General features: G+C 37.4%; 1 protein-coding gene across 3 annotated transcripts; it reads right to left on the bottom strand.

The window, feature by feature from the left end:
* Positions 1-60: 60 nt before the first annotated feature.
* Positions 61-13,938, bottom strand: TUBE1 (tubulin epsilon 1). Of its 3 annotated transcripts, none has more exons than XM_066994408.1 (12): positions 13,782-13,938; positions 13,632-13,705; positions 12,553-12,605; positions 9,933-9,990; positions 9,220-9,335; positions 8,481-8,602; positions 6,984-7,171; positions 6,032-6,174; positions 5,125-5,265; positions 3,367-3,507; positions 2,235-2,409; positions 61-1,713 (listed from the first exon to the last, which is right to left on the bottom strand). In XM_066994408.1, exons 1-12 carry the CDS (start codon positions 13,804-13,806, stop codon positions 1,555-1,557), a joined length of 1,395 nt encoding a protein of 464 aa, XP_066850509.1. In that variant the 5' UTR covers positions 13,807-13,938; the 3' UTR covers positions 61-1,554. The 3 variants fall into 3 exon arrangements, with proteins under 3 accessions (XP_066850509.1, XP_066850510.1, XP_066850508.1); XM_066994407.1 differs by having other exon boundaries at positions 67-1,713; positions 6,032-6,207; XM_066994409.1 differs by lacking the exons at positions 13,632-13,705; positions 13,782-13,938 and adding an exon at positions 13,275-13,620 and having other exon boundaries at positions 63-1,713; positions 6,032-6,207.
* Positions 13,939-14,382: the final 444 nt, after the last annotated feature.

Below are 14,382 nucleotides of genomic sequence, written 5' to 3'. Positions count from 1 at the left end.
ATAAAACAAAAAAAAAACACCTGGAAAATGCAAGAAAGAGAGTGCATCCTTTTAAACTTAATTGTTTTTATATGTGGAAATACATTCTTGAGAATTACGTATATAACACTAGTTTTGTCAAAAGAAGGTATTTTAAGAAAGCACAGCAAGACAGCTTTGTACCCCGCTTCAAGAAGTTGCCCCAAATGACAAATACATGTAAATTGACAGATAATCTGCCTAACCGATTACCAAAAAAAGCCAAACATATTACCCTGTAACACTTCATCTATCATTTTGGATTCTCAAATTAACATTTTCTACCATATCTGCCAAGATAAAACACAACAATGCTGCTTCAAACAGGATAAATCAATTTTGAGCTCAAATTCCTTTTTGCAGCAGATAATCTTTCTCTAGTACTGTAAATGCAAACAATGCACTTGTAAAGGAAAAAATAAGTGGACATTACAGCTAATAGAGCTACAAAATTTGAAGCAGATGACTGTATAGAGTGCTTTCTTAAAAATACTCTCTAAACAAGTGTTATCACAATGATTTGTTGAATACTTCTGGACTTATACACTGAAAATTGTGCTAACTTACACACCCACTCAAACTCTGCTAGAAGGACTTCAAGCTTTAGGAGAACATTGCATTGGCCCGCTCTGATTCGTAACAATTCATTCTAAGACAGTCAAGGTTGGCAAGTAATTGGAAATAGCTGTACATTTTATTTTGTAAAAGTTCCCATTGTAATATACAAATCTACTTACCCTGGTAATTATAAATATTAAAACATTTTACTTGCATTCTTTAAAGCATACAAACTTTTTTTCTCCAGTCTTTATTATACACGCATGTTTCACTTACTCAGAGGTATATTGTATTATCTCATTATCAAGTGCAAATCAGCATTCATAAACATGAATCACTAAAATAACATGTTAATATTCCAAGTATAAAACTTGAAACAAAATGCATTTTTGTGAATTTTCTGTAATTCACAATTTTGTTATCAACTGAGAATGCTCTAATGGAGCTACAAGAAGGAAGTGAAAACGTTGAAGCTACGAACATAGCTTAGAGCATTCTGAAATGACTATTGGTCCGCAAAGTTTACGAAAAGAATATGCAGGCTTTTCTTATCTTCATCAGTGCAGTTTTAAAAAATAAAAAGCCTAGTAACAGTGATAACAGTGATCCTTCTCTGAAGTAAGGCCTGCCTTTAGTTTACTGTAAGGTGAAAGCCTGAGAGAAGAATTACCTTTTTGGCTGCTACAACTTCTCTTTCTTCTCTTTGCAACATATGGTATGTGAATTTATTCTACAGTTAGGAAGAGTGTTCTTACTGATATCCACCATAATTAGGTGCCTGCAAATCTTTCTTACAGGCTGGACCTGTCACTTAGCATGACACTTCTCAGAGAGATGAGGAAGCAGTTGTCCCAGTCTCACTTTGGAATGACAATAAATAGATAGGCACTCTGCAATTCATTCTGGTTAACTGAAGTGATTGGATGCTTTTTTTTTTTTTTTTTTTTTTTTTTTTTTTTTTTAAGTCACAGTTCTTCTTCACACAGCTATCTTCAGTCTTGATGGATCTGTTCTAGGTCCACCTTTTGTGGCATCCAGTTCATTATACTCTTCTATTAGGTCAGACAAAGACGATACGGCTTCAGAAAAACAGCTTTGCTCCATCCCATCTACTTGCAGATAATGGTGAAGATGAGCCTATGACAATAATAAAGTTGGTGTTATCTTTTTTGTTGGCATCTAACATAATTCATTTGGCTCAATAAGCATCATTTAGCCTGCACTGAAGAGGGGAGTGCAAGCACTGTAGAAAGTAGATTTAAAGATTTACTTCATGACAGCCCTTGCTTACATACTTAGCAACTTCAGGAATAAACCCCCATGTAACCACAGTTGGCATTACTGATTTCTTATACATTCATCTTTTCATATTCTGTCTTCTCCGGTACCCTTCAACAAACTGGTAGGCAGATCTGTCAGATACTGCCTCATTGTTGAAGAAAGTAAGTGTATTGCCTGGTAGGTGCAAGTTAATAAGGGATTTACCCTTTTTAAGCAACAGCTGTTAAAATGATTCTGATAGGTACCACAACAACAACAACAAAAAAATCCTGGGCTGCTTTTAAGCAGTTTCTCTGTGATACCAAGATTTGTTTCCCAATACTGCAAAATGCTAATGATTAGTGGCTATAGATGCTATAATGACAACAGAGACAAACCTTTTTCTTGTAGAGCCTCATGAATCTGTCTCTGAGTTCCATAAAAGTTGGTTTCACACAGGTGTTGTTTGCTAAAGCCAGAAGGGAATGGGAATGGCCCACAGGAGGTACCGAACACAAACCCGTTTTCCAGCCCTCTTGATTCCATGAGACAAAGTGCAGGGAAGGCTTCAACCTGTGATACAAAACTTTAGTTATCTATAGAACATAGAGAACACAAAGCCTGAGTTTCCTTTGCCAACAAACAGACTGAAAGGTCAATATTGAAGACTTCATCACTAAACAAACCAGTTAGAATTAGCATTTTGAATAAGACATTTTAGACTCCAGGCTTAAACAGTACGTATTTAAATTTACAATGCAAACATCAATTTTATTTCGTTAATTTAATGCATCAGGGTTTGAAAAGTAAAGCTACAAGCACTCATTTCTATAAAAGGGACTGCAACCACTCCTAGATTTATGAGAGGGGCAGATTAATACTGTACAGGGACAATAAGTCCACCTGTAAAAAGCAGAAACTGATTGCTAACAATACAGAGCTGTTAATGTAACTATGATTCCCTAGCTATATGAGAGTAACCATGAAATAGCTGACTTTCATTCAGAAAAAAACACAAACCCTACTTCTAGTTGATTTATTTTATATATATATATATATATGTAAAGCACCTATCACCATATTGATAAATACTCTTTGGAACCACTCTGATGGCAGGGGTAAGAACAGGAGTTGGCCTTTTAGTACCTCAGCACTTCTGTTTCCAAACAATTTAAAAAAAAAAAAAGCCACAAGACACTGCTGCCAGCCTGGGTTGGTACCCCTTCAAGATCCCACATTGGCAGAAGACCTCTGTAAGGGCAGGCTTTGATTTCTTTTACATATTTCAGAGTGGGAAGAGCAGAACAAGCACATCTAGTAAGCTCCCATTATTCGGAAGTTCAAGAATGCCGTGACTTATTCTAACTTGTTAAGCAAGCTATTTACATTTCCTTCCTTCCTTCAATTAAGGGAAAAAAATTCTGAGTAAACTGATTTGGTACTGAAATTTGTTAGATGAACTGAGAGTGCTCTGGACAACAAAACACACTTCTAACAAATACCATGACTACTTTTTGTGGTAGTACAAACCTTTCAATATTTCTGCGAAGGTCTGAAATTTGCACATTTCCTCGAACAAGAAGTGCACAAGCAAGATAGAGGCTATGCTTTGGATCTGCTTGAATTAGTTGATGATCTCTACTAAAAGCATCTGAAAACATCTGATCCAACCTAGGTAAAGAGAAAACAGTTCTCTCTCTTAATAAAGAAGGCTACAAAAATTCTTCAGAATACCCACCTTCAGGGTTTAAAATTTTGTGAAGTCCTGGAAACCTAAAGGTTGGACTAGATGATCTTAGAATCATTCAGGTTGGAAAAGACCTCTATGAAATAAAGGTATCGTGAATGACAGCAAAAAGATTCAAACCTTTATACGTATGTATGTAGGCAGTAAGAGTTTTGGAAAACAGATGAAATCTATTTTCCCTCTCTTATCTCTCTTGTTACAACCAACTGTTGAGCCTGAAGTAAGAGAAGTGGAGGGACTAAGAGACATTTACTGAGAAATTTTAGGTCAATAGTTACAAACTATTAGATATTTAAGAGGATTTAACTACTTGAGGTTCTGGTTATATGGCAATTTGAATGGACAATCTCACTGCTTGTGATAGATTTGACAGGGAATTACAAAGTGCTGCCAACCATTATTGGTTATCTGCCTGTTACACTTCACTATTTAAAGGGATCAATGAATCAGATTTCATTGTATTAATTTCAAGTAATGACTTAGGAAAAGCCTATGTAAATTTGTCCATTTATTCTGATTTTATCACATGTGTCTACTTTAAAAGCTGACATAGCAGATCATATTCTCTTCATCTTCTTAAGCAAGTTTTACTGCAAAGTGGGATACCAGTGACTGTGTCTTGAAGAGGTCTCTATGGACCTATAACATCTAAGTCATTCTATTTGTTCCAAACCCTCTACATTTGCTGTCTCTATTTTTAAAAATTATTATTTTTAAATCACCTCTGCAACAATCTATTAAAATAAAAAAAGAGACAAAATGAGGAAAACAATACTACCCTTTCCACCACCTTATTCTGAAACATGACTGACCAAGTATTGCCGTGTAGTTGGCCGCCTTCCCTCCAGTGCTGTACTGTCTCCTCAGGGTATAGTTTCAAGTAACTCAACTGTCAGAACTTGGCAGCACAGAAAGAGGTGTCCTGTACGGTCCTACCCTCTGCTCAACTCTGTGTACTTCCACCACTTATCAGCTGTCTCTGTCACTATTTGGACCTTTTGCTGACTCAATTTAATTCAGTAAAACCAGTGAAATCTATTATAAGTGGTAATTTTCTGACGCTTCAATGGGATAAAACCTCTCACAAAGTTTCACAAGTGACCGCTTATTGTTAAAATAACCTGTTAAATAGGTTCACTACATCTCCAGGCTGACATAAAACACCATTCCTTCCCAAGAAGTCTAGTTTAATTTCTTGTTTGTCTTTACAGTATTTTATGTAGAAGTGTGTAACACTGCAAAGTGTTATTCAGAAGAACTTGTGGTGTGTATTCTACCTATCATCTAGTAGCACAGTTTTCCAACAGAAATATCAAAACACATTTTAAGTTTACTGGCTTAACCACTAAAGAGAAAAGGGACAAAGGATGTGCCCAAAATCAGCAGGATGAATTTGACAACGTGGCAGGCTTATAAACTCTTTAAAACTTCTACTCTTAGTCTTGCTACAAAATGGAATTTTTTTTTTTAAATTGAAAGTGTGGAAGAATCAGAAATTAAGCTTCAAATGTAAAGCCTCCACAATAATGCTTTCTTCTCACCTTCTAGAAGGTACATTAACATCAGCCAGCGTATACAGAGGAGTCAAGCTTGAAACCAAGTAATGAAGTCGAGGAAATGGAACTAAATTCATGCTGATTTCATTAAGATCCATGTTAAGGGAACCTTCAAACCTAGCAGAGCTAAGAAATTAACAGACTTGTTACAAAATATAAAAGTTATTTACTTTGCTCATGACAATGTAAACATTCATTAAATAAATATATATATGTATTTCAACAGTTCCCTAAAATAAAACAATGCAGTGTTCAAGAAACGGTTTATCTGTAACTACTAAACTTTTACATTTGGCAGTAACACTGAAATTTCTTATTTCCTTATATTTCTCGCTGTAGAATAATTAATCATCAAGAATGAGACCTTAACCTTCCCGACTGTAGTCTTTAAAACTGTTTTTCAGTGTGTGGTCATAGCTGCTTGATGCCAGTATTAATAAATGGGCTGTAATAAAACATGTGTGACCTAGCAGTCATGACAAACTGTTTAAAAGAAAAACAGACTAATACTTTGAAAATTCTATTTCACCAAAAATTTCCTGCAGCAATAGACAGTTTACCAGCAACAACGGTCAGATGATACTTATAAAATAATACAGTTGGCCCAGAACTGCTAACTTCCCTGGGTGCCATTAAGCATTAATAGAGGATGACATCCTTTTGTCCATGAACCTGTTCGTACTTCAGATCTAAGACTATCACAGCTACAGCAAAACCTCTGCAATATGAATACATCCAAACACTTCAACATTTAATAACCAATTCTTCAAAAGAAAAGACTAGTATCAAACTGAAAATAATTTTCTTTGAGTTGATGCACACCTGCATATTTACAGCACACACTGCACCTACAGCAATATTACTTGTACATAGGAATAATCTATAACCTCACCTTGTCAGGTTCAGCAGCAAGTTGGCTACGATATTATTCATTGCATCAAACGGCTTCTCCTGTATGGCTTTTGTGATGCCTGCACTTGATGTTACCAAGCTGTTTTGCTTCACAGTTGACCCTAGCTTCCCAGAATTCACCATCTGATGAATTTTGTTAACTATATCAAACAGAGACTTTGAGAGGGAAAAAAAAAAGCACAACAAAAAGCATGCAAGAAGTCTTATGCACAGAGCTTTCAAATTCTGTACCCCATTTTTTCTATTTCAGTTAATCTTAAAGAAAAAAATGAGACATGCTAGTCCTAGTTCAAAGATTTTACCTTTGATATACATATGCCCGACTTTTAACCAGTTCCAATTGACTGAAGTCTTTCTAGATGTCTGTTCCTTACATGTCACAAATGTACATAGCTAGACTCAGAAATTTGAGTTTTATTCAACTATTCAAAATCCTCATCTTCTAAAAAATACATTTAAAGTTCTCATAATTCCTGTGAAAGCAAAAATATATTCCTTAAATATATTTTACTTTCTCTTGCTTCTGTTTGTGCAGTCAGGTATGTCTATTATGCCCAAATCACTCATGAGTAAAGTCAAATCTGTTGGAATTTGGTGTGGTTAGTCATTTCCCTTAAAAAATGGAATATTAGTACATTAGCACTGTACTAATACTGCATACAAATTGATGCTAAAAGATGTGGGAATCTCAGCCTCAGTAAACAGGAGTTTCTCACTATTTACCTTGAAATAATCATGAAAAAAAAAAAAATCACTCTAGACATCTTTGCAGGTGGAAGCAAAGTACAGAGCATCTTTTATGTGATTTGATTTCAAAAGCCTGCAAGTTACTTAGGAGTTCAGTTATCACTCTTATCAACACTCGGAAGAAATATTTCCTATATTCAGTCTAATAAAAAAGAAATTGACAGAAACAGAATGTTATTCCTTACTTCATTCTCTATTGGTAGCACACAGTCCGCATGTTCATTAAGCTCCTTCATAGCCAGAACACTGTTATATGGAGAAGTAATAACATCATCTTCACCAGAGGGATAAACTGCAGTAACAAATCTATATACTTCTGGGAATTCATCCTCAAGCAAATTTAGTATTAAAGTTCCAAGACCAGATCCTGTCCCTAAAAATAATTATGAAGGAAGACAGAATGAGAGGAAGTCCTCCATGTTCTTATAAGCACTAAGTCTCATATGTTGGAAACATACAACTTTTCAATTATTTATATTAACGAGCATTTGCTGAAGCATTTGGAAGACAGTGGAAGCTACTCAGCTGTAAATTAAAGAAGGAAGGTCTTTCCAAGACAAGAAATAATTACATGATAGAAGTTTTTTCCCATACATTACCAGACAGAATCAAGTAAACAATCCTGCAAATTCCTGCAAACCAGGAAGTCCTAATATGTAACCATTTTTTTTTCTGACCTAGTACTTTTGTTATTTCAAAGCCTTTAATTTGAATTTTGAAATAAAACGTTTGTTTAAAAAACACAACTAATCCACGCAATTCTTTAAATTTACTTTTCTCCTGGGGGATTTTTTATGAAGCTGTCTCAATCTCCAGTCAAAAAAGAGTAACTCCTTTCTCCCAGCACACACACTTTTTTCCTTATTAGCACTAAGCACATAGCACTAAGTTCAAGTCAGAGAATTAAACTGTATTTTCTTCTGTCTTGGATAGCTAACCTCAGCAGCAGACAATTTTTATCTACAAACAACACAGCAATTTTCTGCTGTAATGGAAATAACTGTAGGGTCTCAAATTGAGTAAATGACCACAAAAAAGACCCTTGACAAAACTCCTGTGTCATATTTAGAGCTATTTTCAGTGTCTATTTTGATATCATAACCACTTATAATACATGCTCCTGACCCCTCTTCCCCACGGTGTTTCTGGGGGAGGAATACTTAGTAGCAATACAGAAATGACAAAATTGTCACCACAAGGGATGGTCCCATCTGATTTATTAACAGAATTCAACAGAATTGTGTGGAAGGAAAATTGGAAAACAATGGAGTTAAGCAACCCAGTCTCCTTCGAAGCCTTTCTGAAAACTCTTTCCCTACAATTAAAAACAACTTGATTACAGCAATGAGTTCAGCATTCTGAGGCAACTTCCCCTTCTTCTGATCAGAATTATCTCAGTGTTTCCTTGTATTTGATGCCTGTTTAGATGCATCTGCTGTCTTCTCTTTAAGATTCAAAATGTATTTTTGTTCTAACTTACTTTAGTAAGTTCATGATTAGGGCTCCTCAGTACTCTAACAAAACAATAATAAATAATTATGAGTCTGCCTAATTGGACTATGCTTTTTTATTCTGCATTCAGCATGATGTAGATTATTACAGCAACCTTCAAGATCTACATTTTTCATTTTCTTTTCACCTGCAGCATGTGCACTCATACTTACTGTGAAAAACGTACTTACCACCTCCCATAGAATGAATTATAAAAAAACACTGTAGACAATCACAATGTTCTGCAGTTTTCCTCAGCTTTTCCACAATGTTTTCCCGGTACTGACAGCCATATATCTTATGACCTACAGCCCTAAATATAAGAAAAATACTTAAAAACAAACAAACAAACGCAAAACGACCTCTAATAATTAGTCTTTCAGTTTTTTAACTCCTTCTGTTTGACATTTTGTAAGATATTGACTAACAGTTCAAGAGAGCAGAGTTGGATGCAGTGAAAATTTGGAATTCATTACGTTAATCAACCTTTTTCTGAATTTCTCTTTTTGGTAATGTAGTTTATATGCACAAAGCCAGACTCCATGATGCACAGAAATCTGAAATGCATTTGTTCATATATTTCATTTCTACACTAGTTGCACAGTCTCAAACTAGATTGATTAGGGGTTTGACTGAGCAATGGCAACAGCTGAATGCCAAAAAAAAAAAAGCAAAATGGAAAGCATGTTCTTTTGAAAAAAGGGGGGGGGGGGGGGTGGGGAATGGACAAAATGATTTATCAGCAGAATTATCCTCCTGCAAAATGCTTTTCAAAGCCCTCCTTCAGGCAACAGTGACTCCGAAGTTCACTGGTAATATGCTGCAGCTCCCCAGGTGCAACAGAATGAACTAAAAAGCTACTGTTATCATTTCCCTTTTCAAATGCCATCTAATTAGTTACTAAGAAGTACTTTCTGAAGAGGATCTCACCAGTTGTTTCCTGAACCAGAAACATCTGTGATAAGCTGCTTGCTATCAAACACATCTCTCAATGGTCCCTGCAGAATTTCATTTACCACGCCCTCCTCCATGTCAATCAACAGCGCCTGTGAGAAAGGCATGTGTTACAATTCAGGCAGTAAGCAAGCCACTCTTTGAAACAACCACAAAAGAAATAGAAAATTATTTACAATATCAAAGGTATGTTGTTTCTACTGTGCTCCAGAGAGACTTTTTTTCCCCACTTGTTAACTACGAAACTAACTTGTATAATTCACCTTGACTGCTTTGCCAGAAGTCGTTCAATAAAATAGTATTTCAGATACTGCAATTGTGTTAAAATGTTAATAATACTTTTCCCAAATACTCAGAAGTAAAGGAATTAAAGCAGTTACATTTAAAATTTTGTTGCTTATCAATCACTTAAAAAGAAGTGGCTCACCTCCCCTGCGCCCCTCAAAATTTACAAATAAAACCTTGCTTGATAATATCTGCAATGGTTTTATTAAAATTATACTTTAAATTAAGGAACAAGCCTGGCTGCAAACTGCATTACTCCACTGAACCATAAGTTACTACTGGAAATTTTGATATTCAAAGTAGTAAATCAAAACATATGAATTTATAAGAATGTTAGGAAAATCCTTACACAATTGGGCGTAAGTATGCAATGTAAAAGGAGTAACTGTTACAGATTGTCTTACTCGTGCTTTTAAAGAGCAGATTTTTCCTTTGTAAATATCAGGACCATCACCAGCACTCCTGGAAAAGAAGAAAAAAAATCCAAACTCAGAACCATAATAGAAAATAAGGCAATGTGTATTGGAATACAATTCCCTCCTTAATTTTCAGTGTTCAGACGACTATTACAATACAAACAGAAACACCCTGAAATGTACACTGCTAAGAAATGCCCCGTAATTTCCTAAAAGAATGCAATTAAGGGATACAATCTCAGTGAGAAATATTCTAAGCAGTACTTCAGGAGGCTGAAAAGGATAAGCATCAAAAGTTTCCTCTCCAATACAGCCTCTAATTGAGTTCTACAAGCATTGCCAAAACTGAAAGTACCCTCTTTTTTCTAGCATGTGGTGCATCTACATCATATAAAGGAACACAGTTCACCAAATAACACCGCTAGATTTTCAGTGGGGGTAGTACAGCACTGTTTTACTGCTCGAGGCGTGAAAGCAGCATAACAGCACTAGTGCCTGGCTTACTCTGCCATTAAGATTTACTAGGTCAGAAATCATGCTGTGCTGACACAGCTTTAGTATCCCCCCCCCCTTTTTTTTTTCCCAGGATTGGTTGTACTGAGCCAGTCCAGAGGGCTGTGCATTGCGTACAAGTGCTTTCTTCCATAATTAAATGCTGGTGCTTCTGCACTCAAAGGTTGAGATGTTCTGGTCTGGCTCAAACATATTCAACACAGAATAAAAAAAAAAAAGAAAAAAATGCAAGGATACTGGAAGATGACTCTAATTTTTTCCCACAATTTACCTAGTTTGGGGGCCAGTCAACCCTAAGATCACACAATATGAAATATCCCTTAAGACTATTCTACATTCAACCACAATAATAATCCAAAATGTCAGCTGAAAGTACCAAATGTTCTGACCATGCTCTGTCCCATCAGGAACAAGCGGAAGAGAGAGGATGGGGCTGCACTGGACTGCTCAAGGAGCTTCTACACTCTCACTCAAAGCAGCTCTCCGAACACTTCTCATTAGCTGAGCAGCTCATAGCAGCCTACAGAACTCATGTTGATTACTCTAGCCTATGCAACTCCCTGTATGAGTCCACTGTAGCACCAGAAAATCCAGCCAGAGAAGTTCTATTTCTCTTCAGGGACCAACAAAATCCAAAAGGAAAATAAACAAATGAGCAAACAAAAAACCCCTGTATCTTTCTCTTAACTAGTCTTTGTGGTCTTTCACGACAGCTTGTACTTCCATTCACTTTGATGTAACCCTTGGCTTATTTAAGACGTGCTTTTCTGCATATAAAACCATACATTTTTTATTAAGTTCAACATATAACTGATATAACATATCATCATATGTCTGAATGCAATATGCACGATCTTTGGGGTAAGACATCACCATCCATATCTAATAAATGTTTTGGGTACCTAAATTTACCACAAGAAGGCTCAAATATGGAAACTGTGTTATACAATTAGCTCATTAGCACACTTCATTGTCACATACATGTATGTTCACTTTAAATCTGGGTAATTATTTTGGCTGATTGAAGTTGCTTTTAGTAGTTATCATTATACAACCAGCTTCATGAAGGTAGGGGAAAATATTTTGCTTCTCAGTCTACAGGAGCAAACTCGTCTTCTGGCCATTGCTGCCATCATTATAGGAGGCTTTCAGATGTTCCCTTTGTTGAACACTCTAATCTCTGATTTCCAGAAAGATGATACTAGCAGCAGCCTTTACTACAGAAGGTGTATGTTCTTGCAGCACATGAGCAGATGCTCGTTGCAACTTCTACAGTACTTACTGAGGTGAGTCCTTTCCACGTACAGAGAGAAAAGAGATGTTTACATTGCAGCCAACCTGTCAAAGGTTTGGTGCTTTCATCTGGCACATATGAAAACATTGTTTACAACCAGATTTTCTCGATTAAAAAAAAAAAAAAAAAGATATTCTAAGAATTTCTAAGAAAAAGAATTGAGACAAAATACGATTCCAATTCCATTCCAGTTAAAATTGCATGCTGTACTTTTTTCATATGATGGAAGGAAACAGAGGCTGGTCAAATGCTTTTTAACGAATTACAATGTAACAACAATATCCAGATGCCCACTAAAAGATTTCTGTAACTGGACAGACAGATATGATTTTTAACGTATGAATTGGATAACTTAAAAAAAAAAAATCACAACCACCACTCTGTGCAGCAAACTACAGATAAAAATCAGGTAAAAGGGATTTAAAAACTGACAGGACCTTTTCTATCTTACATGTAATTCCTCCTACAACTCTTCAATACATGCTGCAAAGTTATTATTCAGAGAGCTTGCAATCTGATCATGATTGGCAAAAAAAGCTATCAGATCTTGACTGTCCATTTTTTGGATACGAGGAAAGAAAAGCAAAGCCAAACACTTTCAAAAATTTACTGAAGTAAATATACTTAGAATGGAAAGGTAAAGATAGTGTTTTAAGGAGAAGACAAAAAAGAAGACAAAAAAAATCTTTTTCTAGCACACACTAAATATGACCTGAAAAAAAACTTTAAAGGTTAAGAGGAGGGACTAGAATTGTTGATCTGTTGTGTTAAACTCACGAGCTTCTTGATAAGAAGTCTTACCTTGTATCTACATTCCTGAAGAAACTGCTTAATGCTTCATCATAAATTCCTTTCTGAAAATAAACAATTCAAGATAAGATGTTATGTCAGAAATTCTCAGTGCTTTTTCATTGAATAATTTATGTTGGAGTGAACCCCTGAAGGTTACCAAACTTCCCCACTCAAACCAGGGTAAACATCAGAGTTCAATCCTACTAGCTCCAGTCAGCATTAAAAAGCACATTTCACTGAAGTGTCAGTTGATATTAAAAACCAACAGAAGGATGTAAGTAGCAAATGATTTTTTCGGCCAAAGATTAAATAAATACTCTTCCCTCATTTCTACAGATTTAGAATTTTACTGAAGATCTCAATGAAATTACTAAATGGCTGCTGTCTAGCTGATTCAGCTCAGCAGTGATGTGACGCTGCGACAGTTCCATGCCCAAGATGTTCTGTGGAAATGAAAGCACAGTACGCTGCTGTATCAGTGATTTCCAAGCTTCCCTGCTGAGGGATGGTGTGTAAATCACTTCTCCCACCATAAAGTTTGTCAATCTAATACACTTTAATGTTATTAACCTTTTCCAGATTATCACAGTCTTCAAGTACTGATGAAGCAGAGTATGGAAGTCAGTGTTCCCTACGACACTAAAACCAAGAGATGCTCCATATGAACTTCACCTATTGCCTTACTATAGCTGCTTCAGCAAAAGGCATTGAGAGGGTCTGCTCACCATTACCTCTGCTAACACCAGGTATTTGTCAGCAAATGGTCTCCGTGAAGAGTAGCATGAAGAGTGCATTTTGCACAGGTTGCTCAGCACAGCCCTGTGCCCTCTTTACCCCGCTGTTTTGCTCCGCACACTTGCACAGCAAGTCACCGCACAGCATGCGCTAGTATGGAAAGGCTTTGGGGTGGCGGTTTTTTTAGCTTTATCGCCAATGACACCAGGGCCAAGGCGACAGAGCCGGCAGCGACCAACCTTCCCGTTTCCTCACACACGGCAACGCCGGCCTTCAGGGAGACAGCCCGGCCTTTAATTTAACAAAGCAGGCAGGGTGCTAGGGCCGCCTGCCCCGGGAAGCGGCGCCGTTACCTTGTTGACGGCGGCGTGCTCCCGCAGCGCCAGGTCCCAGAAGCGGCAGCCCACCTGGTTCCCGCACTGGCCCACTGCAAAGGGGAGAGACAGGGGACGGGTCAGGCAGGGCACGGCAAATGGCGGCGGCACGGGTCGGCGGCCCCTTACCCTGCACCACCACCGACTGCGTCATGGCCGCCACAAGCAGTCTGCAGCCGCCTCGCAGCTCGGCGCCGCTCACTACATCCCCCCCCGCCTTCCCCCGCAGTGGAATGTTCCACCCGCTGGGCTCGCCGAGGGGGCTCGGTCGCGTGGAATGGAACGTTCCGGGGGAGGGGGGGTGCGGTGTGGAGGGTGGGCGGTGCCTAGGGTGGGGCTGCGCCTGGTGCCCGCGCGTCCCAACGGCCGCCGCTGCCGAGGGAGGAGAACGCGTTCTGTGGGGGAATACGGAATTCTTTTTTTTTTTTTTTTGGTCAAAATTGTGTGAAAAGATACATTTTGTTCCAAATATATTTTCAAAATATATTTCCCAAATATACGATTCACTCGCTGGTGCAAAATGTATAAAAGTATATGAAACTATACATCAAAAATAAAATGAAAACAGGCTCATGTGGAAATGCCCGATGACATGCCCTCCCACCAGACCTGTAAATTACATTTTTTAAAGTTCAGTTTAATATTTCTTGAGCAAATAATTGTCCACAGTGGATTAAGGAGGTGGTTTCTCCTCAGTGTTGAACACAGCAACTTTGGGACCCAGTCAGTA

Source organism: Anser cygnoides, chromosome 3, assembly GCF_040182565.1.
Source record: "Anser cygnoides isolate HZ-2024a breed goose chromosome 3, Taihu_goose_T2T_genome, whole genome shotgun sequence".
Classification (NCBI taxonomy): domain Eukaryota; kingdom Metazoa; phylum Chordata; class Aves; order Anseriformes; family Anatidae; genus Anser; species Anser cygnoides.
This window is presented reverse-complemented; position numbering and strand designations above follow the sequence as displayed.